The sequence below is a fragment of the Felis catus genome, chromosome F1 (assembly GCF_018350175.1).
Source record: "Felis catus isolate Fca126 chromosome F1, F.catus_Fca126_mat1.0, whole genome shotgun sequence".
NCBI classification, from domain to species: Eukaryota; Metazoa; Chordata; class Mammalia; order Carnivora; family Felidae; genus Felis; species Felis catus.
The window spans coordinates 33015441-33042677 of NC_058384.1; the positions used below are offsets into that span (position 1 = coordinate 33015441).

General features: G+C 43.4%; 1 protein-coding gene across 4 annotated transcripts; it reads right to left on the reverse strand.

The window, feature by feature from the left end:
* Positions 1-210: 210 nt before the first annotated feature.
* On the reverse strand, positions 211-27232 carry UTP25 (UTP25 small subunit processor component). 4 transcript variants are annotated; one of them, XM_045048669.1, is made up of 12 exons: positions 27008-27232; positions 26005-26044; positions 24539-24773; positions 22663-22824; positions 20644-20732; positions 18288-18698; positions 16289-16508; positions 14247-14449; positions 12690-12872; positions 12441-12553; positions 11429-11674; positions 211-727 (listed from the first exon to the last, which is right to left on the reverse strand). In XM_045048669.1, exons 1-12 carry the CDS (start codon positions 27112-27114, stop codon positions 715-717), a joined length of 2022 nt encoding a protein of 673 aa, XP_044904604.1. In that variant the 5' UTR covers positions 27115-27232; the 3' UTR covers positions 211-714. The 4 variants fall into 4 exon arrangements, with proteins under 4 accessions (XP_044904604.1, XP_003999491.1, XP_019677426.1 ...); XM_003999442.5 differs by lacking the exon at positions 211-727 and adding an exon at positions 3548-4124 and having other exon boundaries at positions 27008-27231; XM_019821867.2 differs by lacking the exons at positions 211-727; positions 26005-26044 and adding an exon at positions 3548-4124 and having other exon boundaries at positions 27008-27144.
* Between the last annotated feature and the right edge of the window lie 5 nt (positions 27233-27237).

Genomic DNA, 27237 nt, shown 5'->3' on the forward strand with positions numbered 1-27237 from the left:
TCTCGTGCCTTCACCTCCCACAGATAAAATGGCAATGTGGCCAGAGAGGTCAGGGGAATCCGGGAATTATGCCGAAATACACACAATGAGAGCAGAGCCGACTCCTTCCCACATCTGAACGAAGAAAGCAAAGTCCTCAGAGCAGGGCGATGGAAAGAAAGCAAACTTGACCTCAGGGGACAGAAATGCATGTTCATTTGCAAAACAGAATAGAAAATGCACAGAATTTTATTGCAACTCTGATGAGAGCATATGGTATAGGAGGAAGGGCCACAAATTTTTAGAAAGAAACACGACTTTCCTCTGTCAGCTGAATGTGGTTGGGTTCACCAGGGAGGGAGTGGATAGGCCCAGAGGGAAGGAGAGAGCTCTCCTCTCTTTCGCCTTCCAAAGACTACAGCAATTTTGGGTTATCTGTGTATCTGCTCCCAATTCACAGACTAATTAAAAGCTGACTGAAATTTGTTTAGAATTCTATTTAGCTAGGCCTCCAGAAAAGCTTTTTAAAATAGTAAGTCGGGAGTAGGAACACTGATAATAAAAATCACTACCATAAGCCCTTTAAAGACAGAGAAATTGGGGAAGAGATTGAAAGGACAGGGGCAGAAGGAGCAGACGGACCAGCTGTGAAGGCCATGCCGCTTGGAAGATGCTCCGGGAAAGGTGAAGTTGATGCGTTTCCATTACATTCCTCTTCGGCAAGCTGCAGGCACCTCACAGCCACCTGCTGGTTGCACAATGAGACTCTTCAGATGATTATAAAGAACTTCCAACTCCTGTTCCCTCACCCCAGGCCTTCTGTCATCTTGAGGCCCTCGACTCATCAAATCTAAACTCTGCAGCCTGAAGATCTGTTCATGTGGCCTTGGGAAGGCTGGGCAGAAGGCGGCCAGCAGGCTCCCACACCACCTGCCTTCCCCCTCCTTCCTCAGCAGCCTGGCTCCTCACTCCCACGAGGGCATGATCAGGGCCAAGAGCCTTCATGAGCCCCCCCCCCCACCCCACCCCTCCTGGCCCTCTGGGGTGCAAGGAGTCAGCAGGGATATGCTCCCCATCCCGCCGGGGCCATCTGCACCAATTATAAGCCCTTTGGAAGCCAGCAGAGGGCTGTTTAGCTGCTGGTTCTCTATGATTAGCTAGTTCTTGTTTTTTGAATATTGCACATGGTGCAGCCAGCTGTACGAAGCATTCATGATTCAAAGCTTTTCTCCCCTCAAAAAGAAAAGTGCTAAGCTAGTTGTTACTACTATGGGGAAGGAAAAAAAATAAGAAATAGCAAGATGGTATGTAATTCCAGCTCAGGCATTATTATCCATAGTCCAATAAATTCTCTTCTCTCCCTTATTTGGTGTATGTGAGAGATCTGATGTTAAGGCATCCTTTTAATGGAACCATTCCAGAGAATCAACTTTTTGCAATCAACTCAGGAGCCAGGGCCAGCTACTGAGGCTCACCTTCTTTCCCAGGTACCGAGCCAAGAACGAAAGAAGTACTTTGTTCACACTTGAAATCCTCCGTGTTCTCACAGGTGAGAAGCAGTTGGCTGCCTATAAGCCAGCACTAAAATCACTAGGGATGCTTAATCAAATGCAGATTCCTGGGGCTATCTCATGGACTTAAAATCCAGGTTCACACGTGCGTAGAGACCCAGAGAAGCCGCAGCTCTGGGAGTCTTGTAAGCAGTGGTAATGAGAGCCATGAGATCAGCTACAGTGCAGCATAATGAACACAGAAATAGAAGAGGGGGGGCAACCAGAGCCCCTTTTTCCTCCTATCTCTGAACCAGGCAAGGGAACCCATTTCTTTTCTCATAATATACATGCTCCATGTATACATGGTAAACAGCAGCACAGATAGGCCAATAACACACAGGACACTCTGGGGATATAAAACGGTCTTTGTAGCATTGGTTTGGGCAGCTTATGACTGTCACCTCAATTTTCAGAACTTTAGGAACCCATCTGTCTATGGAATGAATAGTTCTACTTTCCCTGTTGAGGAAAGAGAGAAATAAAAATGCCTATTTAAATACTTAGCAGGAAGACTACCCCAAAAGTGATTTTACTTGTTTTTGCTAAGCAATTTTAAGTGTGTCCAAGTAAAAGAAAATCTGTACCAATTACGGGCTGTTCCATTGAGGATAATGGGAGCCACATATCTCACTGTCTGAGAAGGAAGTTACAACTACAGACAGGGAGAACACCGGAAGGCGTCCGTGGTGTCAAAGTGTGGTGTGAATTCATGGTTTTCAATACATGGATATAGAAATAAATTCATATGCTGTGTGTGTATACACGTCCACAATGATAGTGATGGATTATAACCCATTGAATAGAAGATGAAACTACAAGCCCATACTGACGGAAATTAACAAATAACAGGAAAAGAGTAACTCCATACTGGAAAACCCTGGCAAACAGTGCCTTAAACAAGTGGTCAGTTAGCGGGGCATATGGCTGGCTCACTCAGTAGAGCATGTGCCTCTTGATCTCAGGGTTGTAGGTTCGAGCCCCACAATGGATGTAGACACTACTTAAAAATAAAATTTTTAAAAAACAATTTTAAAAAGACAAAAGAAAAACAAGTGGTCAGTTAGCATCATCACTGACGGGGCACATGGACACTGTGTGCCACCTGAGGAGACGGGGTGAGGACACAGCAGTGCTTCAGTGTTCCTGCTAGTGGTGCGTCAACTAAACCTAATCAAAGGGAAACATTACCCAAAATAATAACCAGTCTGTAATCTTCAAAAATGTCAAAGTCAAGAAAGCCAGCAAAAAGCTGGGGTAGTCTTCCAGAATAAAGGACACTACAGAGGTACGACAATGAAAGGCAACATGTAATTCTCAACAATCTCCTTTTGCTATTAAGGACATGACTGGACCACTTGGCAAAACCTGAATGGTGGCCAAGGATTAGACGGCAATAAGTATTAATGGCAGTTTCCTGATTTGATATTTGTTTTCTGGTTACATGGAAAAATGTCCTTGTTTACAGGAAATACACACTACATCCAGGGGTAATTTTTACAAATGATAGGCCCATCAAGTCAGCAACTTATTCTCAAATGGTTTAGGTTCAGGACTTACAATTTTTCTGGGAATATTTCAAAATAAAAATGTTTTTAGAAGTGTGATTTTCATTTTTATCTGTATAGGACTTAAAAAAGGGCCACCATAATAATGAAGACAGTGACATGAAGACAGATGTCATGACACCAAGAGTCTCACAAAATTATTTCTTGAAACAGAGTAAAGATTAATGTTATTTCAAATAACACGATTTTAAGTGTATATTTTACAACATTTACTATTGTGAGTTAAAAAAAAATCAGTGAATGTATTCTTCTAGGCTGAATTAAAATAGAATATTTAAGATTTTAAAAAGTTTGGCTGGGGAAAAATAATAGTTTTGCAAAACACGTGTGATCCACAATTAAGATGATATTCAGCAGCAAGAAGTCTCCCAATATTCTCACAACCAATTCTCACAAGCAATGACATGTATGCCTTACTTTAAGGAAGCATCAGACAGAAATAGGCGAATCTGAAAGAATTTACCAAGTGTAATAAATTAGAGAATAAAATAACACCAGAAGAATTTATGGCTTACAAAAAGTTTCACAAGTAGAACGTTTTCCTTCTGCCAACCTCTCAGAGTTCTGTTAGCTCCCTCCTGATCTCTGAAAGATGTGCCCAGAATCTGGTTTACATTTAACTTTTCAGGGACGCATGACCTAAAGAGAAAGACGTATCCGCTCCGCTGCTGCCCGGTGCTCCTTCCTGGAGCAGTCCTTGCGTAAGTGATCAGAATTGGGTCCAAGTGGCACAGAACCAAGCATCAGGTATCCCGCCAATACCGTTTCCTGTCCAACAAGTTCTCATCTTTCTCCAGTAATGAAGAGGTGGACGTTCTTGTGGGACTGCAGCATCTGCGCAGCCCGCTCCACGCCAACCACAGCAGCCAACCTCTGGGCGTCGTACTTGGAGTAGAGGACAGTGCAAGTCCAGGTGGCTTCCTCTCCTCTGCTGGTGGCTCTCAGCATGTTACAGACTTCGCTGTAGAAGTGGGGATATGTTGGCAGTTCATAGAAAATCAGGTTCCTGATCCCTTTTATGGTATACCTATTAGGAGGGGAAAGAGAGGCTATATCTCCTTGAGAACATTTATGGAAAAGCTACCTGAGAGTTCGATAGGGGCGTAGCTCCCTCTTGCTGCTCCATGCTCAAGGAGGAAGATAATGGCTCACCATCCGACAGACCAAAGGTTATTTTGAGTTGGAAGGGCTTATTTTGTGACAACATGTTTGAATTCCTAATGTTTGGCTTGAGATAGTGATAAAACAAATTTGCATTTCTTGAGCCTACTCTGGGTAGACCAAGGTAGGATGGGGAAGAACAGTAGACTAGGATTAAAGATCTGTCACAGAAAATTTAAAAAGTAAACACAACTTAACGTTACCCTTATTATAATCGGGCAAAACAGAATGTCCTGTGATGGCAATGAGGTCAGACCCAGGTCGTAAAATGAACTGCATAAACTGTAAAGGAGTTCCCATCAGTCTTCTCTTGTCACTCTGCAGACATGCTAACTCCATGGCAGATGTCCCACGTTCACCCATTTACAAAATCCTGACTGAGGACCCATCAGGCATTACGGAAAAGCAATTAGTTTCAACAGCTCGTGCACTTCTCTCCCTGCTGCAGCGCTGTATGCAGTGGGGGGGGGGGGGGGGGGGGGGGGGGGGGGGGGGGGGGGGCAAGGTGCGGACCTTAGGGACTCACTGTATGGTTCGGGCCCGGGTCAATTATTTCCTCTGGGGCCCCATAACAAAAGATTTTATAGTTGACAAAGTTCTGATTTTTCCTGCTAAAGCCCTCTCATACGCTGCTGATGTAAGACTCACTTGGGAATTCTATTTTATTCACAGAGGATCCGCTTTCCTTGTCTTCTTATCCCACAGATCGTCCTGATCTCTCTGGAGACCCTCATCTTGCAAACTGTAACTGCAACCCACTACTTGGTTCACTTTTCCACATTACCATCAGGAAGGAATTCCAATGGCTAATGAACTTGAGTACACTGTTCTACCTCACTAGTTATCGAAACAAACAAAAGCAAACACCGAGTTCCACTTGCGCTTTGTACGTAGAAAACTCAAGAGAGCACTGCTTCCACACTAACCAGAAAAAGCCACATAACCTATGTTCCTTTTCCCAGCACGTGTCACAAGGCAACCAAGTGAACTGATTCAATGGTATGCTGGTGTATGTTTAAGAACTGGTTCTCAGTGGGGACGAGAGGGTGCGGATTTGAAGCAATTGCCAAATTCTGTGGCGTAAATACTCCCACCGTGGCCAATTTCAAGCTACCAACGTTATGTTGCTAAACTTGGGAGTCGGGAAGAGATGGGCAAGCAGATCTCACGAGCCAGCCCACCACTGACTGAATTCCAGAGTGACAAACCTCTCTGAAGAGAGAGTTTCTGGCAGAGCACAGGAGGAAGAGGGCAGCTGCCAAGAAAATGGGGAGCAAGAAAAGAGCTGCACAAATTCTTAAAGGGCAAGTGTAGGCCTGTGCGACAGTTCAGAACCCTTGAGACTGGTGGACACTCCTTTAGCTCGCGTTCACTCGTGAGCTCTCTTCCACAGGCCTCCGATGGGGGTCGTGGAGAAAGGTGGGAGGCGAGGCAGGAGACCTGAGAGAGACTCCTCGGTGCAGACATGAAACCTCACTCACTTCCCAGACCCATATGTATATGAAGTAAAATCTGAAACTGCTGAGAGAGGGGCAAAGGTCAAGAGCTGGGGCTGGGGCCTGAAAGGCCCACCCATGCTTCCTCACCACAAGACTTACGCCCAGTAAAAAGCAGCAGCAGACTGTCCCTGGGGAAAGAACACAAAATCCATTCAGCCCAAGATCCTACACTGACATAAGCACAGGTCTGCCACCACCGTGGGAGAAGCAGGAAGTTCTTTCCTACCAAGATCCCTCACAGATTCAAGGTAGGGTTCGGCTGCCACGGAGTGGGCTGCAGGAATGCTGACCGGGCCCCAGCTCCGCAGCCTAGGACCAACAGGGCCCGCCTCAAACCAAGCCACACGGAGAGAACCCCAATCCCACCTCAAGCCTCACAGGGAGTAACAAGCAAGAGCAGCCTGCTGCCGCAAAAGGGGCTCGAGTGGGGAGAGACCCCTCCTCTGTCACAGGGGCACAGGGCTTGGTGGAAGCCGAGAGAAGATGGACACTGAGAAAAGACCTGCCCGTACCCCAGGCCCTACACTAAGCACTGACTGCTAGAGGAATTTGAAGTCTGTGGTGCATGGAAGGTTAGCTACAGTAATAACCAAATCCTGACTCGATTCACAACTCCCACACAAGTGGCCTGAAGAGTAAGAGGTATGCCTGATTGTAAGTACTACCCATCTCAGCCCCTACATTCAATTGACAATTACAAACACACACACACACACACACACACGCACACGCACGCACGCACACATGCAAGACTCTTTAAAAGACATTAACACACTGAGGAATCACTCTGGCTATCAAGTCACTGGCAACAAGTGGGGTTTTGCAGAAATAGGCTAATGGAGTATAAATTATTGTGTGTGTATTTTGGGGAGGGAGAGAAGATATGGGGAAGACAGAGGGAGGGAGGAAAGGGCAATGCATAATAAATTTTTCAATGCATACAGTTTTTGAGCTAACAAGTTTTCCTGCCTAAATTTATTCTAATAAAATAACTAGACAACTATGCCATCAATTATGCACATAGATGTTCTTGGCATTGTTGCATATAATAGAACAATTTTTTTGGAATCTATATACCCATGAAAAGGAAACTGAGCTACTTATATATCCATACAACATACTATATGCCATTTAAAAGGATGCAATACACACCTCATAGCTTACTTATAAATAGAAAAGGTACTTTTACAATGAAGAGATCTAGCAGATACACTTTGACCAAGTGATTACATTCAACATCACCAAAAATGATATAAACCGACATTATGTGCCTCTTGACAAGACAGAGTGGAAAGTATACAATATCCTCTATGTGGAGTTCTCCCCAAAAGATGTTTAATCTAGTCTGAACGTCACTGCACTATGAATCACCTGTCTGGTTGTGTGCCTGAAATATCTGTGCTTCGCTCCCATCCCCAGACACAGGGATTTAATTGGCACTGGGGTGTATGCCTTGGGTATTTGGATCTTTAAAAGCTCCCCAAGGGGATTTTAATGTACAGCAAAATCTGGGAACCAGTGATCTGAATAATAAAACAAAACAACCTGAATAATAAAACAAAACAATTATACAATCTAGGCTTTGGGACATTCTGTAGGAAACTGGATTGGCTCTTCAAAAAATGTCAAGGGAAAAAAAGCAACAGAACTATTTTAGATCAAGGTTTCTTAACCTCCACACTATTGACCTATTGAGCCAGATAATTCTTTGTTGTGGGGCTATCCTCTGTACTCTAGGGTATCCAGAAACATCCTGGCCGCAATCCACTAGAAGCACTAGACCACTAGAATAACCCTCCAGTTTTGACCACCAAAAATGTCTTCTGGAACAAAACTGCCCCCAGCTGAGAACTACTAAGACAGACTAAAGAAACATTAACCAAATGTAATGTATGATCCTTAACCGAATCCTGGATTATGGGGTGTAACAGCTACAGTGGTCATCAGGACAACAAGGAAAATTTGAATACAGACTATGTATCAGATGATATTACTATAATAATATCAAGTGGTTTGATAGTGGTATTACCATTAGATAAAATAATATTCTTGTTTTTAGGAGCTACATGCTGAAAGATTTAGGGGTTCAATGTCATGAAGCCCCTGAACTTGTTTACAAATGGTTCAGAAAGAAAAATTAAGATGTGAATGGACAGAGAGAAGGAAAGACAGAGAACAGGGGTGCATACAAATGTGGCAAAATGCTAACAGCTGGTGAAATCCCAGAAAAAGGAGCTATCGACGTTCACTATTATAGTCTTACAATTTCCTGTGAAATGAAATCTTTCCAAATAAAAAGCTGGGGGAAGGGAGGACATGATAGAGCTATGTATGTCAACTTAAAAATGCACCCATGATACACAAATACATATGCCAAAATGTTAACATATTAAAATTCTTTTTCAATGAACACATAAAATGCATAAAAGAAAAAACTCCCAACGAGTACAATGTAATCCCAATTTAGTTAAAAAAAAAAAAAATGTGTGTGTGGGGGTACACACGTTTGTACATGTGCACGTATTTTTCACATTAAAAAAACACACTAAAATGGGTATTAATATCAGGGCAGTGAGATTCCATTTTGTTTTTTTTAACCTACATTTTCCAAGTTCTCTACAACAACTGTCTAACACTCTTAGAATCAGCATACTTATAAAACAAAACAACAAAACAAATTCTACTAAGTGCTGTATTTAAAACCCAAGAAGATCTTTCTCAGTTTCAATCTCCCACAACAGACTAGGTATCTCCTGGAAACAGTGAACGTGGTGACAGCCTCTTCAGAGGGACAGTTACTGTCGATTCTCCATAATGTTCAGCATCCCTTCCCCTATGTAGCTTCTTCCTCCCCTGGAACAGGTTTTCGGTCTTCAGTGACCCCTAGAAATAGGACTCAATGGCTGGATGGGAACTTTAACTAAGGACAAAGGACATTCAGATGTCGACCTCACCTACCAAATGTGAAAGATAAATGAGGCACTCACAGCTGATTTGAAAGGCTGGCTTCTCCACATTGTCTATAAAGTTGGTCTGCTATTTCCAGAACTGGGGATTGTCACGTAGGGGCTGGGAGTAGTCAGAAATATCCCAGTATGCCTGGGTGACTCAGTCGGTTAAGCATCTGACTTTGGCTCAGGTCATGGCCTCATGGTTTGTGAGTCTGACCCCGTATCGGGCTCTGTGCTGACAGCTTGGAGCCTGAAGCCTGCTTTGGATTCTGTGTCTGTCTGTCTGTCTGTCTCTCTCTCTGCCCCTCCCCTCCCTCTCTGCCTCTCTCCTGCTGGTGCTCTCTTTCTCTCTCGAAAATAAACATTAAGAAAAAAAAAGGAAGATAAAAGAAATACCCCAGCAGCCTTTCCCAACCCCATAAATCCCACCTCCAGAGTTTCTGACTTGTGCCCTGGTTAAGAATTCTCCCTGCTGTAGCAACCCAGTGATAAAGCTCACAGAAAGGACTGTGAAGCATCCCATCCTTCGGTGGGCCATCATGACCAAAGGCCTGTCCAATCCTAAGATTCAACTCGTTTCATCCCCCAATCCCCACAAAAAAATGAATCATCTTATGGATGAAAATGTTTTGCTAGCTCACAAAAAAGCAGTGGTATTTCTAACACTGCCTACTTCTAGAGAATATAAATACAGAATTTCAGAGCTGGATTAAAGTTTAACATATGTTTCCCAAGGTCAAATCGAATCACAAAGGCATTGCAGATAAAAGCACCTATCATCACTTTGATGACCTTTCAAGCAAAAAATCTAGAGCTGGAAACTTTGAGATAATTAGCAGTCGCAGAACACTGAAGCACATTGTTTCTATTCATCTTCAATCCAGGACAGGATATACTCACCAACCTGGTCCAGGGTATAAGGCAAGTGGTACATGCTTGATTTGTCTTTATAATGATTTGGGGGCTAAATAGTTTGGTAAATACAGTGGTGTAAGCCAGTGGATTGTGCTGCCTACTTAAGACACCATGCCCTCTCCTTGAAAAGCTGCTATATGAGAACACTCTTTTCCTCCCGGCTTAATTCATACTTGCTATAGACCATCACGCTGGGAAATTTTCCAATCCATACACTTCATTTAAAAGGCTTGCTTTCATGTGTCAAGCTGACAGAAAATTAAGGGCTCTTAAGACCTGCCGAGTGCAAACTCCCCCAAAATATCACTTTCCAACATGAATGAAAACAACAACTCACCGGAACAAAGCAAATAACGATGCCAAAATGCATCAGCACTCTTTGGCCAAACAGCCCTGTGTAGGTGGCCCAGAATGGAGCCCAGAGAACACAAATGTAGCCGTTTCTCCTCTCTCCACTCACAGATCACCTAATCAGCAGAATAGCCAAAGAGGTCATGTCATGTCAGCTCAGCCCTGGTGGGATGCTAGATTCCTCCCTCCCCGTCTTAGTAACAAGAACATGTCTGGGGAGCACATCCTAACATCAGGATAAACCAAAAGGCAAAGCAATGCCAATGTGCATCATCAAATATGCTCCAAAGCCTAGAAGAGTTCTTACGTGTTTGGAGTTCTCTGAGAAAAAGTGCCCCTCAGTAGTACATGTGACTGAGAATTAATAAAACGGTAAAGGCAAAACGTAAATTCACTGAACATTATTGTGAATCAGGAAAGAAGAGATAATAGGATGCAATTTTCCCTCTCTCTGTAGATAAGGGTTTAAAAAGGGCTTTTCACTTGGCAGCAGAGACAAACTTGGCAAAACAATAAAATACCTGACTTCTCGGGGCACGAAAGGTTGCAAATAGTAACAGAAAGCCCAATATTACTAACACTCTAATTAGAATTTTTTAAAAAAGGCCAATCCAGGGGTGCCTGGGTGGCTCAGTCAGTTAAGCGTCCAACTTCGGCTCAGGTCATGATCTCATGGTTTGTGAGTTCGAGCCCCACATCGGGGTCTGTGCTGACAGCTCAGAGCTTGGAGCCTGCTTCGGATTCTGTGTCCCCCTCTCTCTGCCCCTCGCCCCCCACCTCTCAAAAGTAAATAAACATTTAAAAAAAAATTTTTTTAAAGGCCAGTCCAACTTGTTTTGTCAAAATCACATAGTGGGGAAGCAAAGCAAATTCTGAAATCATTAAATATTCAGTTGTAAGCCCCTCATCTTTTGCCTCCTACAAACAAGGGGCCCCTCACTCCTAGTCTCCTTGGTCAGGAAGTGTGTGTGCACCTCTTCAAGACACACTGGAACTTTCTGAACACTGACTTTGTGCTCAGCCTCCACCTCTGCCTCCACAGACCACACAGTCCCTGGTATTTTGGCTTTGCTTCCATGACAGGGCCCTCTGCTTCCTACAGTCACTTCAGTTGTGCTATCTAGAGTTGTTCAACTCAGTCATGTCTTTCTTGAGGTGTACAACCACAGCTACAGGAAGCATCCCCAAGTGTGGACCCACTCTAGACCCACACAGATTATACTGTAGTCACTCATTTGTTTCTACATTCTCCAACAATGCCCATTTGGGGAGGAAGCCAACCAACCAACCAAGAAGAGCCTGTCCAGTTCCAAAACTCTCTGGCTCCTCTACAAAAGGTAGACACAAGAGGACCTCACAACACTGCAAAGCTTACCATGCTCTCAGAAGTAGGCCATGATCCACACTGCATTTTCCCCTCCTGAGAGGACACTCAAAACCTGGCACTACTTTACCTTTTGTAGAAATGGAAGCGTTCTGTGAGGAGCAGAAACTGCTTCTCTCCTTGAAGGAAGAAGTGTCTGGCCCTGGAAACACCAGACTTCGGGGTGTACTCGCAGATGTGGGTGAAGTTCAGTTCTTCCTTCTTGAAGTAATTTCGGAGGCGCACAAAGTCAAAGTAGGAGGGGACATAGATGAGCGTGTGAGACATGACTGCATCACGATACTGAGGCAAAATCTTGTTCACAAAAAAGTTAAACCTGATTTGGAAAAGCAAAGGGCAAAGTCAATGACCGAGAGATTAGCCCTCAGTGTCCTCACTAACTGGGTTACCCTGAGCAAGTCACAATCTCCTTCTACCTCCCCCAAAAGGCCAGTATGGCCTACCTCATCACAAAGAGATTATATAAGGATAAAAAAATAAGTGCTAACACTATTCATTGTAACAAATAGATGCGATGCCAGTATATCTCAGAGAATTATTCTAGAAGTACATACACAAACCATTCACTCACGCATTCATTCTGTTGTCAATCAACAAATCATCACTGAACAACTCCCATGGTCCCCTGACCAACACCATGAGGAGACAGGGAAAATGCAGAGAGAATTAAAAACACTGGAACCTTGATGTCTGCAGGAAGCAAAAGGTGAAGGGCTTAGAGTTGAATATTTAAAGGTTTCAAAAATAAAAAAAGAAAAAAGTAAAGGTTTCAGTGTTCGCTTCTGGGCATTAATTCCTGCTCTGAAGGGCTTAAAATTAAGTTGTTGACATAGAACACTCTGCAGCATTAACCAGTGTAATGTAATTAAGAAATGCCCCAATCTTGTGGAAAGGCCCCGATCTGCAGTACTAATGCTATCACTAACCAGCTGGGGAACTAGGACAAGGTACCATTCCTCTCTGGGCTTCAGTCTCCTCCTCTGTCAATGATGATCAGGTTCAATTATCTCATCTCATAGGCCAAAGCCAAATCCCTCTCTCTGACCCCCAAGTGTCCAATGGGACCAGGAAGGGATAGGTACCTGTCATCAATCACTGAAGCTAGGTTTTCAGCTTCCATCCTCTGGAAGACATGTGGAAGCTGCACCAGGACATGGCTGATGGAGCCTGTCATTGGGACGTTCCTCACAGCCACCTGTCAGGAGTCAATTAGAGTGTCAGGAGGCCAGCCATCCCCACTGCTGACCAAATGCCATCTTCTCCTTATGCCTCATGACCCAAACAGTACACAGTGCTTCATGAAGACCCAGAGAAACAAGGAGAGAGCCCACCTGGCCTTGCAGATTGACACAGTACTTGTTGAACACGGAGTTGATCTGGGCATCCTGCAGGGCCCCGAAAAGCAGTGTCTGGCGATAATACTTGGACCAATTATTGAGGCTCCACATCCTCACTCGAGAGAAGTCCACCCCATGTGAATCCAATGGCAGTAGGTTCATGTGGTTCATCAAATGCTTTGAACAAAAATAACTACCGTTAATTTTTATTCTGGATGTACCTGTTGGGCACTGCTAAGCATTTTATAAATCTATCATCTTATTAACCCCATGGGCTATGTACAATCAACCTCCAAATCACACCAGAAAATCAAGGCCCAGATGGGTGTGAATTGCCCAGTTAGGTGAACACTGCCAAAAGGAAGGTAGGCTAAAACTGACCATCTCTTGGATCTTTCAGAAAGGATCAAAATGGTACTTGCAGGAATATTCCTTTAAAAGGAACTTCAGAAATGTTGCCTGGTCACTCTATGGGTTCTTCAGTCCCAGACTTGGATAAGAAGAGAAATGACATGGAAAACAGCTGTTGTTCTTCAGTGACTTAGTTCTCAAACATTAGGAGATCCCCAGAGACACAACACCTGCCTTTCCCTCAAATTAAGAAATAAGACTCAGCTATCAACATGCCTTTTCTATCTTCATTATATTTTCACCTGGAAATCTATATTAACAGATAACAAGTACTATAAATGTATTCCCTCCTTTATGACTAAATGCTCCCCTTTATCTGCCCCAACCTTCCTGCAAGCCCTGGGACTACAGAAGCAAGTTCTCATGTGCCTGTAAAAACCAAACCTATGGCTCTGTGATAAGGATTATTCCAAAGCAAAAATGGTCAACACTGCAGAGTATGTGGGGAAGGAGGAAAAATTACAGCATGTTACAGTAGGAAGATAAAGACCTCCTACATTTCTCTGTAAAACAAGATCACACATTAAGAAATCCTGAGCCACATTTCCCATTTCCTCTGAAGGCCAAACAAGAGAGAATGAGCATAACTGGTAGGAAGAATTAGTCAGGTAAAGACCTTCCAGGTTAAAAGGAACCAACCTACCAACCAGCCACTCAAGTGGTCTATTCACAGAAGTGACCTCTGAAGGGAAGAAATCTTTGCTGGAGATATGACAATACTGACAAGAATTTTTATTTCTCTGCATGATTATTGACCAATCTGTGGGTAGAAAACGGGACAACAGGCTTTTTCAAACTGGAAAATGTGAAACATTTCCATTTCCAAACTGAGTTCTCACTTGGACTTAAATAGCCCTTTAAGAGTTAAACCACTGGTGTGCCTGGGTGGGTCAGTGGATCGAGGGTCAGACCTCAGCTCAGGTCATGATGTCACGGTGCATGGGCTTGAGCCCCATGTTGAGCTTTGCGCTGACAGCACAGAGCCTGTTTCACATTCTTTGTCTCCCTCTCCCTCTCCCTCCCCCACTCACGCACATGCTCTCTCTCAAAAATAAGTATTAAAAAAGAAAAAAAAAAAGGCTTAAACAACTCTCCCTAAATGTGAACTTTGTCACTCTGAATGTAAATGACCACCATTACCAGGACATGCTCCCAGTTCTGCATCAGGTAAATGTCAGCTTGATCAATGATGAGAAGCTCAATAGAAGACAAAAAGTCAAAATCTCTCTTCTTCTCTCCTTCTCCACCAATGATGGTCCTCAAGCCCAGCGGGGAGGCAATGAGGATGTCGGAGGAGTAAAAGGGGGCATACAGTCGGATGCTCCTCTGAAGGATTGCCACTCCTACAGGAAACAGCCAAGTGCACATTACTTCATTAGTTCCCACCAAGCCATTGGCTTTCACCCTCTGATGTATGTTGTACCTTCACATCTTTCCCTTAGCACATAACCATGTTCAAGTTGTTTCACTTACTAAAATAATAATAATCTTCCCTCTCTTGAGTCTATGGTCCCATCTAGCTCCCCTTCTCTTCTTTTCCTTTAGGGCCAACTTCCCCAGAGGATGGTCTCCACTTAGAAACCTCCCACTCATTCCTCAATGCATCACAATCTGGCTCAATTCTCAGCACTCCACTGAAATGACTCTTGCCAAGGTCACCAATTCAATGACACTTTAGTGTTTCTTATCACAAATGCATAAAGCAGCATATTAAACCAATCTTCCTTGAAATGTTCTTTTCCTCACTTTAATACTCCCTTCCATTTCTATACCTGACCTGGCCCATATCAATCTTTCCAGATCCAAACAGCTCTTCCACAAATCCCTGATTTGGCTGTAAGTTCTACTTTCACTCTACCTAAGTTTATGGGTAATAAATGGGTATTCACCATTTACCAATAAATTGGTATTCACCAACCACGACTGTAACATCACCTCTACAATGATCTGTATTTCCAGCCCACATCTCTTTCCTGAGCTCAAAACTGACATCATCAGCAGCTTGCAGGACACTTGCACATGTTTAAAACTAAACATCAACTCTTGGGGTGCCTGGGTGGCTCAGCTGGTTGGGTGGCCAACTTTGGCTCAGGTCATGATCTCATGGTTTATGGGTTTGAGCCCTGCATCAGGCTCTGGGCCAACAGCTCAGAGCCTCGACCCTTCTTTGGATTCTGTGTCTCCCTCTCTCTCTGTCCCTCCCCTGCTCATGCTGTCTCTCAAAAACAAACATTAAAAAAAATGTAAAACTAAACATCAACTCCTGTCCCGTTTCACCTGACACTCCAGTCCTGCTAAAGCCTATATAAATCTTAGGTCATGACTGGCTTATTCACCCTGATGCCTCTGCACATGCAGTTTCCTGTCTGAAATCTTTTCCTGCATGCTGACCGCCCCTCTTTGTAACTTTCTGTAAATGGCACCTCCACCAGGAGGCCTTCCCTATCTTGTCCTCGTTTGGAGTACAGAAATTGCTTTAAACACTCCCAGAACATCCACTGCATCCTCTGATCAGTACTTATCATGATCATTCTGTATTGTTTTCCCATGAGGCTGGATTTCCTTAGCAACAGGAACCATAACTTTTATTTCTGTATCTCTAGCTTCCTAACAGTACCCGGCACCCAATAGATGCTTTATAAATGTTTGTTGAATGAACATTTTCCCAAGAACATTACTCTATCAATACACAACCAACCAAGTATATGGGAGTTGAACGAGACAAGCAAACACAAAACAAGTTGAATGGCAGTTGGTAAGTCCTGAGTGGAGACAATTCAGGGGTAGGCACTCTACATGGCCAGTAGGAGGAAAGTCCACCATTATGCGTAGACACTCAGTTTATTTAGCCTCCCCCGAGGGACCCACTCAGCCTGTGTCACTTCCAACTCCCCTGTAGCATCAACTACTAGCTATGGGTGTGCTGAGACATTTGTTATAAATGTGCACGTATCTTTATATAAGAGCTTCAGAGATGCTCCACCCTTAGCCCAGCGTCCACCCCATTAGCCAAGCAAAACTCTCTCCTCTGGCAGACAAGATGTTTCAAATGCACCCCACCCCTGTTAGGAGGACATCTCAACCCCCTGAGAGAATGCCTAATTCCAGGCTTCTAGTCTTCGGCCATGAGAACCTCACACTGTAGGTCCCTTGGGGTCTGAGTTCTGACAAGGAGGAATTACCAATCCGAAAGTGGTCATCGATGTTGCCGACAAACACGGCTTCATAATCCTCAGGCCTCTTCAGGTTGGGTGGTCTCTCCTCAGGATCTGAGCCATACTCTCCCTTAAACCTCTTTTTATTGCTCACAATTATTTTCTTCTTGCTGTCGCCCTCGAGGAGGCTGATGAAGAGCTGGACCACCCGTAGAGCAGCTTCCCGGAAGGGCACCACTATCAGCACCTGTGGAGGAAGCCGCAGCAGCCTTGGTGGGACCAGGGGAAGGATGGGCAGCTGCAAGTCAGCCTGCTGAGGACATGGAGCTCAAGAACCCTCCACAGAGCGGCAGCCCCTGGAAGGGCTCATATCTAGATCACCCCTTTTGCACAGGACCTGGCTCAGTACTAGAAGCTGAGTACCTCTCATATCCACAGACTGTGTCCTGTGGACTTTAAGCTCATGGCCCCACAGGAGGCATTTCTCAACCAGAATGTCAAAATACCTTTCAGGATTAAGTCAATGCCTTTAACAGCTGCCCACTAGCAAAAACCCAATAGAAACATACAAGTGGCAAGGAATGGTACTCATTTCTGTCTCCCATAGAACTTAGTATTGGTATTTTTGTCCATAAGCCTCAAAGGGTAAATATATAATGAATAAATAAATGAATTAGCTGTAATAAGTAGAGAACAAATAAAGCTGGTAAGGAAAAGGATTAATGAATCACTACTTTTCTAGAATGTTCTTTAGTACATTTTTCAGAAATGATGATAAAGCATTTCTGCAATAAGATCATATCTCAATGGAAAATTAAGTTTTCCAAACATTTCCAAAAATGCTTAAAGTTACAACTGTTAAGAATGAAAACAGAATATGCTTGATAAATAAATTTCTAACTAGCCTTCTGTAAATATCAACAATGTGAACAGCCCATCAGATCACACAATCCATCAAATTCTAAATGTGCTTCACGGTTAATCTGCTTCATTTTTCTCTACAACTGTAAATGGAAACAGATAAATCTATAATCCTTATGTCCAAGATTCAGTTTCCCAGAAAGGGAACCAGCACAGCTGGAGAGGTGTCATGATTCAGCCTGGTACAGTGCAGCAGTGAGGACCCAAGATTGAAGAGGGCCAAGTTACTGGCCTAGTAGCCACGCTATGTAAGCGTCCAGGCTTCAATTTCCCCAGCTTTCAAGTAAGGGGTTGGACCAAGAAATGTCTAAGATCCGCATCAGTATTAAACCCTAGAATCCTACTAAACTCAGTAAAACAATCTAAAAAATATTTTTAGATTCTTCAATATGGAGGGATATAGGCTAAGGGGGTATAGGAAATGGACGACACAAGATGTAGCCACTTAACATGAATAACATGAGCACAACTAAAACACATTTCTTCCCAAAGCCCCCAAATCAACTGGAACTTATGCTTATGAACCCACATAAATGTAATAGTTTTAGGCAGTAATAACTATATAATGGAAAAATAGGAATTTGTTTTCCAAGGTTTACATATGTATGTGGCTCAGTGAAGAGAATCCTTGGTTCTAATCCCATCTCTGCTACTTTAGCATCCCTGGTTCTCTTTAGCAAGGTCCTCTATGAATCTGGGTCTCTGTTAATAGCTTTAACATCCAGGGATTGGATAAAAAGGCTTACTAAGGTTCCATCCAGCTCTGACAATCACCAAGAGGAGATTTACAATGAAGTGTCATTTACACATGTTCAGGGTTATCTTTAAGGAAAACTATCACGGAAGTACCTGTGACTTACAAGTTTCCAGTTAAATCCACAAATATGCAGCTAGACACAGTCCACTGAGCTGTCTACTGTACTGCTCTGACACTACCTGGCCCAACTAACATGCTCACTCTTGGACTCATTAATTATTCCAGAATTCGTATCATTAAAATAGTCGAGTACCTGCTAAGTGCGAGGCAGTGCCCATATGGCAGTACCTATATGGCAGTGCCTTGCAGCCTCCTTCTTGAGGACAAAGTCCTCCTGCTGTCACTCACCTTGGGCCTTGTTAGCCCTTGGTCTCTGAAGTCATCATCGTCACCCACCCCAAGTTTCTGGCTGCGGCGTCTGCTATTGTTAGCGAGCACCTGGGCGTTGGCTTTGAGGACATGATTTATTACGTGCAAGCAGTACACATGGCGGATCTCCTCCCCATTCTTCAGGGCAGTCCTTTCTGGGTAGAAAAGGTCCCGGTAAGAATTCATAATTAGGAAGAGCTCTTTCTGGAGGGGTGTGAAGGGGCTACTTGATTTAGGGGAACCAGAGAGGAACTGGCTGTTGGTCTTGGTCCAGGTGGATTCCAGAGGCTTCTGGAGATGAAGTGACTTTAAGTCAATGTCCTTTGATGGTTTAAATGTTTCCAACTTCTGAAACTTCGATGAAAAGACAAGCTGGCCCAATATGGGCCACTAGGAAAGAGACAGATCAAGAGCTAAGTTAGAAATGCAAAAAATAAAAAATAAAGTTAAATCAAAAAAAAAAAAAAGAAATGCATTATACTATGTTACACTCACACAATTCCTAATCTACCAAGCTCTCTCTGATTTACAAGATCATTTTGTTTAATCCTAACCAACAACCCTGCAAGGTAGATGCTATAATGCTCTTCTTACAGTTTAGGAAAGCCAAGGTTCAGAGGGGTTATATGATTCAGACAAACTTTCCAGGAGAGAACAGAGCTAAGAGCCAGAGCCCAAGGTTTCTGACTTCCAACCTGACCTCTTCACTGTGTCAGTGTGTCCCAAACTATTCTGTGGAATATGTTATAGGAAATCAAAATTCACTGCAGAAGAGAAAGGGCTCCAAGGTCAAATAACTTTGGTAAACATCACAAAAGCTAATCCTCCTCCGGGAGAGTCACAATGTATATTAAATACAAAAGGTTCTGGTGAGTCCTGTGATAAGAATTCTGTTCTATTTTATTTAACCTAAAGTTCTCCAAATTTACTTGGACATGGAATAATTTTTTTTTGGGGGGGGGGGGATACAGCTATTAAAATCCTAAAGTATATTTTTGTGAGACACCAGTTTGGAAATTTTTGCACTGTAACAAAACTGATGACCTGGGGTGGGAGGTGGGGGGACAAAAAGAATGATCTCAGCAATAAAAAGAATCATTAATATGCACCAACGATTGGGATGAATCTCAAGGGAATTATGCAAAGCAAAAAAAGCCAATCTGTAGGATTCTTTTTTTTTTTAATGTTCATTTATTTTGAGAGAGAGCGCACGTGCATGCGTGCATGCATGCAAGGGAGGGGCAGAGAGAGAAAAGAGAGAATACCAAGCAGATTCCATGCTGCCAGCACAGAGCCCCACACAGGGTTCGATCTCACAAACCATGAGATCCTGACCTGAGCCGAAATCAAGAGTCAGATGCTTAACTGACTGAGCCACCCAGGCATCCCAGGGTTCTTTTACATAACACTTTTGAAATGACAAAACTGTAAAATGGAGAACAGATAGTGATTACCAAGGATTAGGAATCAGAGGCAGGGAGGGAGGTGTGATTTTAAAAGGGCAAGTGGGAACAAGAGAGATCTTTAAAGTGCTGGAAATGTTCTGCATCTTGACTTTGGTGGTGGATAGAGGACACTTAACACAGTACAGAACTTAACACACACACAAAAGAGTAGGAGCAAAACCGGGGAAAGTTGAATAAGACAGAAGAGCATGTCAATGTCAATTTCCTGGCCCTGATACTATACCACAGTTTTGCAAGATGTTACCAATGGGGGAAAGTGGGCAAAGGGCATAAGGGGTGTCTTTATTTCTTACAATTGAATCTATAATTATTATCTCAGTAAAAATTTCAATTAAACAAGGATGACCAATTCTTATAAACAGCATGAGCTGGTGAAAAACAAAAAACACAAAGAAGTAAAAAATTGCTCCACGTTTGCATTACTTAGTTGTGAACCTATCTCAGATTATTTCAAACAAACAGCAGCAGTAGCTACTGTTTTACTCAACACTTTCTATGTATCAGTCAGTAAACTAAATTTCTTCATTTTGAGATAAGCACTGTTGCCCCCCTCTAACAGATGAGAAGAGTGGAGATCAAAAAGGTGTATTAACTTGCCTTACATCATGCAACACCTCTCAGATGCTGATCTAAACCCTGGTGTACCTGTCTCCAAAGCCACTCTTCTCTGGCTCCCACACTCCAGCTTCCCCAGGCCTTTCTAGCTACACCTGTGCTCCCCTAGGCTCTTCCAGCCTTCCTAGGTTATGCTCCCCTGTCCCATCTACCACCAGCATGTATCATATGTTCGAGGAGACCGCCAAAACCCAAGACCATTGCTTTACTTGGAGCTTTACTTCGTTTGTGACCACTAACCAAGCAACACTTACTTTTAGCTGGTGAGTAGTTTTGGAATTTGTGGCAACAGCTTGAATTTCTTTTTCTTTCAGTTCTTTGTTCACATGCTGTAGAAATGGATCTAATTCAGAAATCCAGAATGTCAGAACACTTGGAGAAAACAGGTGTTTTCTTGGTCTTCCCTCTAAACAACACATTTCTTTCCATGGTGTTAACTCATCCTTTCTCCCATCTGATCTCCCCACCCTCTCCCCCAGCTCAAAAGTTTCCAATGGGTTCCTTTTCCTAACACACTTCTCTAATCACTTTACTTCCCAGCTCAAAACCCTTGAAGAAGCTTCTCAGTCTGAAATCTGGGGTGCTGCAGGATGTACAACTCCAATCTACTTCTCCAATACAATCTTTGAATTACATGGCCCTCAAACTCTTCTGCCACTGTGGGATTCCTTCCTTCGATGAAAAATTCTATTCTGTCCTTCACCTCATTTTTGTATGTCCAAATATTATCAGTTTAATGTTATCTCCTGACTCACAATAAATATTTCCCTGGAGCCTACCGTGCCAGGCACAGTGCTGGTTCCACTAACAGGCCATCCTCAGTGCCCTAGGGACAGCACCCCCACCCCATCCCTACCCACCCACTGCAACACATATATGTGCAGACTTGTCTCATACACTAGACTGTAAGATCCCTGACAGCAGTTCCATGTCTGACTTATCTAACACTGCAGGACATGCAGAAATGCTCAATACTCAACTGAGTTGAACAAATGATCCAAATGGTAGCATCTGTACTTGGGGTTATCTCCAGTCCTCTGAGCTGCCCACGCAACCTTGTCTTCCAGTCCCACTCATTAAGAAGCAGAGAAATGTTGGGGCGCCTAGGTGGCTCAGTCAGTTGTGTCTGACTTGATTTCGGCTCAGGTCATGATCTCAGTTTGTGAGATCTAGTGCAGGGCCTGCTAGGGATTCTTTCCTCCCCCACTATCACACACATGTGCTCTCTCCCAAAATAAATAAATAAACTTCAAAAAAAATTTTTTTAAAGAAGCAGAGAAAAGGTAAATGACCTATGCAAGGATCCAAATGGTAAAACTTCAAATGCAATGCACTTTCTACTAAACACCTAAGACAGAACAATAGGACATAAGAATTCTAGGTGCTTATATACCCATACAGGCAAAACAACCAGAGAAATTTTGGGATAATCAAGCTTCCTAATGTCACCTCCAATGTTTTTGAAGTTTTGATGGTTCAGAATGGGGTTTGTGCCCAAATTCTACCTGCTAACTTCTCTTTCTCCAGCACAACATCCAACGGAACCAAATAAACCAAATATGGATCAAAATTTCAGCTTCAGTAATTGTAGAGCTAAGTTGAAGAAAGGCAACGGGGCCAAAAAGGCCATCAGAGCAAAGAACAAGACCAACCTGACTTGCCTGCCAGGCACAGGCTGACAAAGTGGAGCTGAGAGAGAGAGCAGAGACCTACCTACCCCCACCACAGCCAGGCCTTGTCCAAGTCACTGCCACTGGGATACAGGCATGGCCAAGAGGCTGAGAGAGACTGGAGAGACAGGATGGAGCTTTCTGGCCCCTCAGGGGCTCCCTGGTAATGAGGACCAATCAGATTAGCCAGTCCTGAGTCTACAAATCTGGAAAACTCCTGCTCCAATAACAAAGAGCAAGTGAAGGGCAGAGAGAAAAGCGCAAAATACTTTTCTCCTTTCTCTTCCTTCCCTGCTTGGGGAGAAAATCAGAGGTCTTCCCCTGACTCCCAACTGTGGAGATCCGGGATCCGGGGAACCGGCCTTCCTACTATCACTCTTAGGCGGTTTGTCTACTAAATAGCCTCCTGATTCCCAACACTGCCTAACCACTGAAAACCACAAAATACCTTTGGGAAATATTTCTTTCCAGCTCTAGATGGAGCTGCTAACCCGTTTTTATTGCTGCTCATGCCAGTAACCAGAGATTTAACGGGGTGTATTAGCCCACAAGCCTCCATGCTAAGCACCTGGTGAAACGGAACAACACACACTGTGCTCTGACCTTGTGATGCATTCAGAGAACACGTGCCTCCACTCTCCTCTTCAAGAAAATTGGTTTCCAGGCTGAAGAGTGACTCGTGTTTTGCATCTGTAAACTCCTCGGAGGATTCTTGTGATGTGCCAAGTGGCCCATCCCCACCTTTTCCCTCAGGGTCAGGAGGACCTGTCATTTTGAGAAACATTTTATAAAATTATTTATGCATAAATATAATTATACTTCTGTGGACCAGTAAAACTTAATTCTTTAGCCTAAATCAACACTGATATTCATTACTATTATTTATTTTTAAGCAAATTCAAGTGGAAGACTTAGGTTTCAAAATTAAGCCTGACCGCTGACTCCGTTCCAGTTAGGAATTTATTGTAAGATGATAACTGGACAAAGTACACTAAGATGAACATGTAAGGATGTTTAATGCAGCACTGATTATGACCAGAAATAACTGGAAAAATTGATTTCATCCTTTTCTATCAATGGAGTAATAATTAAGTTACCACATAGCATTGACAACGAAATACTGTGTAATTAAGAAGCTAATATGAATCCACAATTACTCACAGAGAAAAGGACTGTGGTATACTATTAAAGAAAAAAAGTAAATTACAGAAGTGTATGAGACCATTACACACACACACTTCTACTCACACTTGTATCCATAAAAAAGTAATCTGGAGGGTTACATAAAACGCTAAAGGTGTTTATCCCAAGGTAGTAGAGATACAGGTTAACTATACGACCCTCTTAAGTTTTATAATTAAAAAAAACAACCTCACAAACTTTTCATTTTCAAAAATCCAAAACAGGAAATAAAAAAAAAAACAAAACAAAAAGCCCCCTAAGTCTGAGGCAATAAACTTTCATCCCAGGGAAACTGAATTAAAATACTAAGGATGGTGAATGACATCTTAGAGAGAAAAATACAGCTGTAAGGAAAATAGGCCTTCAGATAGTGAGATATAAAAAGTTACTCAGATACACTGACAATGGGATATTACTCCAGCAATACAAAGTCATGAATTGCTAACACATAAATGACATGGATGAACCACAAAAACATGAGGAGCCAAAGCAGCCAGACACAGGAAGGTATACACTGTATGCTTCCACTTACGTGAATTTCTAGAACAGGCAAAACTAATCTGTAGGGAAAGAATGCGGGTCGGTGGTTGCCTGATGCCAGCAGGGGGAAATGGACTCTAAAGAGACAAGACACCTTTTGGAAGTGTTGGAAATGTTCTGAATCTTGATTTTGGCCATAATAGCACGGGTGTACACGTCTGTCAGACGCCTCAAGTTGTATACTTAAGACGGGTACGCTTTATTGTACGTAAATCGCAGCTCCATAAAGTTGGTTTCAAAGTGAGAGGAAAAAAGTCACCTGGAAGTCCGAGAGAGAGAATTCCTTTGAACTTCCAATCTCAGCTCTTCCCTGCAGCTGCCCCCATTTACTCCAGCACGCAACCATTTGGCGTTTCTCCCACGCCTCACAGCTAGTTGTTGCGTACAAATCTGCTGCTTCAAAATGTTTGCATTTTCATGTCTGTCTCCCATTAAATTTGGTTTCTCTAAGGGACAATGATCTCTCTAACTGAAACTGTCACAAAAACAGAATTATGTCCCCTTTCCTCTGAATCAAGAAAACTTTAACTAGGATTGATGAAGACCTGGAAATTATAAGCAAAAATATTACTTCTGCATTTTTCTGGCCAGAGGGTCCCGTGTTTTCATCGGACTCTCAAAGATATCACTGAACCAACCAAGGTTAAGAGTCTCTGCTTTGGATCCATGTGCTTTCCCCCAACTCACTCAGTACAGGGAGGGCACTGTGCTCAGGGGGCAATCTGTCCCGACACAGAGGATGTCTGAAGACACCTACTCTCCCACACTTTGGCAGACTCGGGCGCTGTCTCTTCCTCCACGGTGACATCACTTTCACCATCATCATCGTCCATTTCTGCCTCATCTACAGCACTGTCTTCTTCCACTTCTTCCTCCTCCTCCTCTTCCTCTGAAACATTCTTTAATGTGGCGAGTAGTCTGTGGTACCCAGAAACTTGCTCTGGTTCGCTCTCCGCTTCACTTTCAGAACCTGAAGTATCTGAACTCTCTGACTAAAAGGAAAATGGGAATTTTTGAAACAGAAACAAACCATTCGTTTCTACCCTATGATTATTATCATTAGACCAAAAGTATAACAGGTTCAGACTTTCATAAATAAAAATCAGTTTTTCTGTAAATATGCAATCCTATCTATTCAACCATGCCCAACAACAGTTATTTTATTTTTTTTTAGAAAAAAAATTTTTTTACATTCATTTATTTTCGAGAGACAGAATGAGACAAAGTGAGAGTGGGGGAGAGGCAGAGAGAAAGGGAGACACAGGATCGGAAGCAGGCTCCAGGCTCTGAGCTGTCAGCACAGAGCCCGACGCAGGGCTTGAACCCCCGAGCCGTGAGGTCATGACCTGAGCCAAAGTCAGATGCTCAACCAGTTGAGCCACCCAGGGGCCCCAACAAAGTTATTTTAAAAAGGTAGATTGGCTATGATTCTAGGAACTTTCACCTTCTTTGAACTGATAATGTTCCACATGGGAAGAAAGCTGACTAAAAACAGAGCTTTGGGTTATGAGAACTAATTTTTTTATAATTATTTTTAATGTTTATTTATTTTTGAGAGAGAGAGAGAGAGAGAGAGAGAGAGAGAGAAGGTATGTGGGCACGGAAGGAGCAGAGAGAGAGAGGGAAACACAGAATCCAAGGCAGGCTCCAGGCTCTGAGCACAGCACAGAGCCCGACGCGGAACTCGAACTCATGAACTGCAAGATCATGACCTGAGCCGAAGTCAGATACTTAAATGACAGAGCTGCCCACAGGTCCCAGAAGTTAAACTAATCTATGTGTTAGATACTTGGCACCTTGAAAGGAACAACAAGAAAATTACAATACAACAAAAGAATTTAGTGGGGGGTTTTTTGTTTTTTGTTTTTTGTTTTTAGTTTGTTGTAATGAGTTAGGACCCCTGTTCAGTTTGCATTGTTTGTGGCTCCTTTTATGTTAAGCAAACAAGATACTCCTTAAGATTCACCAAGAGAGCCCTCTAATAAGCCTCCTTACCAGGTTCGAACAGGCTAATCTCTCAGGAGAGTTTCAAACTCTGGTTACTGTATTAGTTGTCACAATGACATTTTAACAGACATCTGCATTCAAAAGTACACATTACTAAAATAATAGCTTAAGTCTAAAATCGAAAGGAGTGGAAATGTAGCCAGACTTCATCGTTATTATATACAATCTTAAAACAACCCAGAACCAACTAGTGTAAAAAAAAGTATAAAGCATTACCGGTTGATAAATCTGTGGTTTTGCTTCCTTTCCTGAAACCCTGAGAAGAAACAAGTTATGTTAAACTCTACTAGCATGTAGCAACTAGTAAAAAGTCTAATGATACAACTTTATTTTTTATTTGAGAGAGACAGAGCGAGCGCATGCGCAAGCTCCAGCAGGGGAGAGGGGCAGAGAGAGGGAGTGTTAAACAGGCCCCGAGAGAGAGGGAGTGTTAAACAGGCCCCATGCTCAGCATACAGCCCAGTGCCAGGCTCAATCCAAAGACCTGAACGGAAATCAAGAGTTGAACGCTCAACGAACAGGCGCCCATAATGACACAACTTTAAGTGAAAAAAGCAGAATAGACCATTATAAATACATAACTATAGTCACGTAAAAACTATGTATGCTCTTGGACAGGGATTGTAAGAATACAGCAAACTGATAATTGACAAAAGCTTAACAACATCACAATGACAAACACAGTACCTGGCTCTCATCGGAAAGAAGTATCAATTTAGCAAATAAAATACCTTTTCTAGCACATCGCTTCATTACAATGTCCTCAACTGCTGATGAAGCAGCCCTAAGTGGAGTGGCGGGTGAGGACTAAGATCATAACTGAGAGTCCGGACACTCAAAGGAAACCACAACTACCGATACACTGGTTTCCTCATTGTAAGTGGATAAATCAGTAATGTCGAAAGGCCCAGACAACTCTTTGAAAACACAAAACACCAAAATCAATGTTAGAAAACCTCTGACAGTACGAAAAGCAGCCCCCCACCCCATAGGGAGCGTGCGGTCTAGCATAAAGCTAAGGGCTCAACAAAAGGCAGGAAGACCCACGAAGAACCCCATCCCAGGCGGGATGCCACCGAAATCCTCCCAGGCCGCGGGGGAAGCGCGGGAAGCGGTGGGGAGCGGGGGGCGCCGCTCTGTCCCGATCCCCAGGGAGACCAGCGGACCCAACCCGGGAAAAGCCACGGACACGGCTGGCCCCGGCAGTGCCCCTCCATACCTGTCATAGAAGGGATGCTCCTCGCCGAAATCCCGAAGATGCTTCTTCTGCTTTTTAGTCAGGGTGTTGAGCAGCTGGCTCTGGCTCCGGCTCCCGCGTTTGCCCATAGCAAAAACGTCAAGGTCGCCCACCTTCAAGAGCCGCGTTTCCCACCTGTTAGCTGTCTCAACTCACTCACGCGAGGTCGCCCACGGCGCTTTACGGCGGAACCAGGTTGCCATAAAGCAGAG

Coding starts and splice junctions, on each gene's coding strand:
- UTP25 (XM_003999442.5), bottom strand. CDS start 27,114: ATGGGCAAACGCGGGAGCCGGAGCCAGAGCCAGCTGCTCAACACCCTG. Junction 12,554..12,689: donor GTGTCAATCTGCAAGGCCAG/GTGGGCTCTCTC, acceptor GACTCCTGACAG/GTGGCTGTGAGGAACGTCCC. Junction 4,125..11,428: donor CGCTTCCATTTCTACAAAAG/GTAAAGTAGTGC, acceptor CCCTCCTAATAG/GTATACCATAAAAGGGATCA.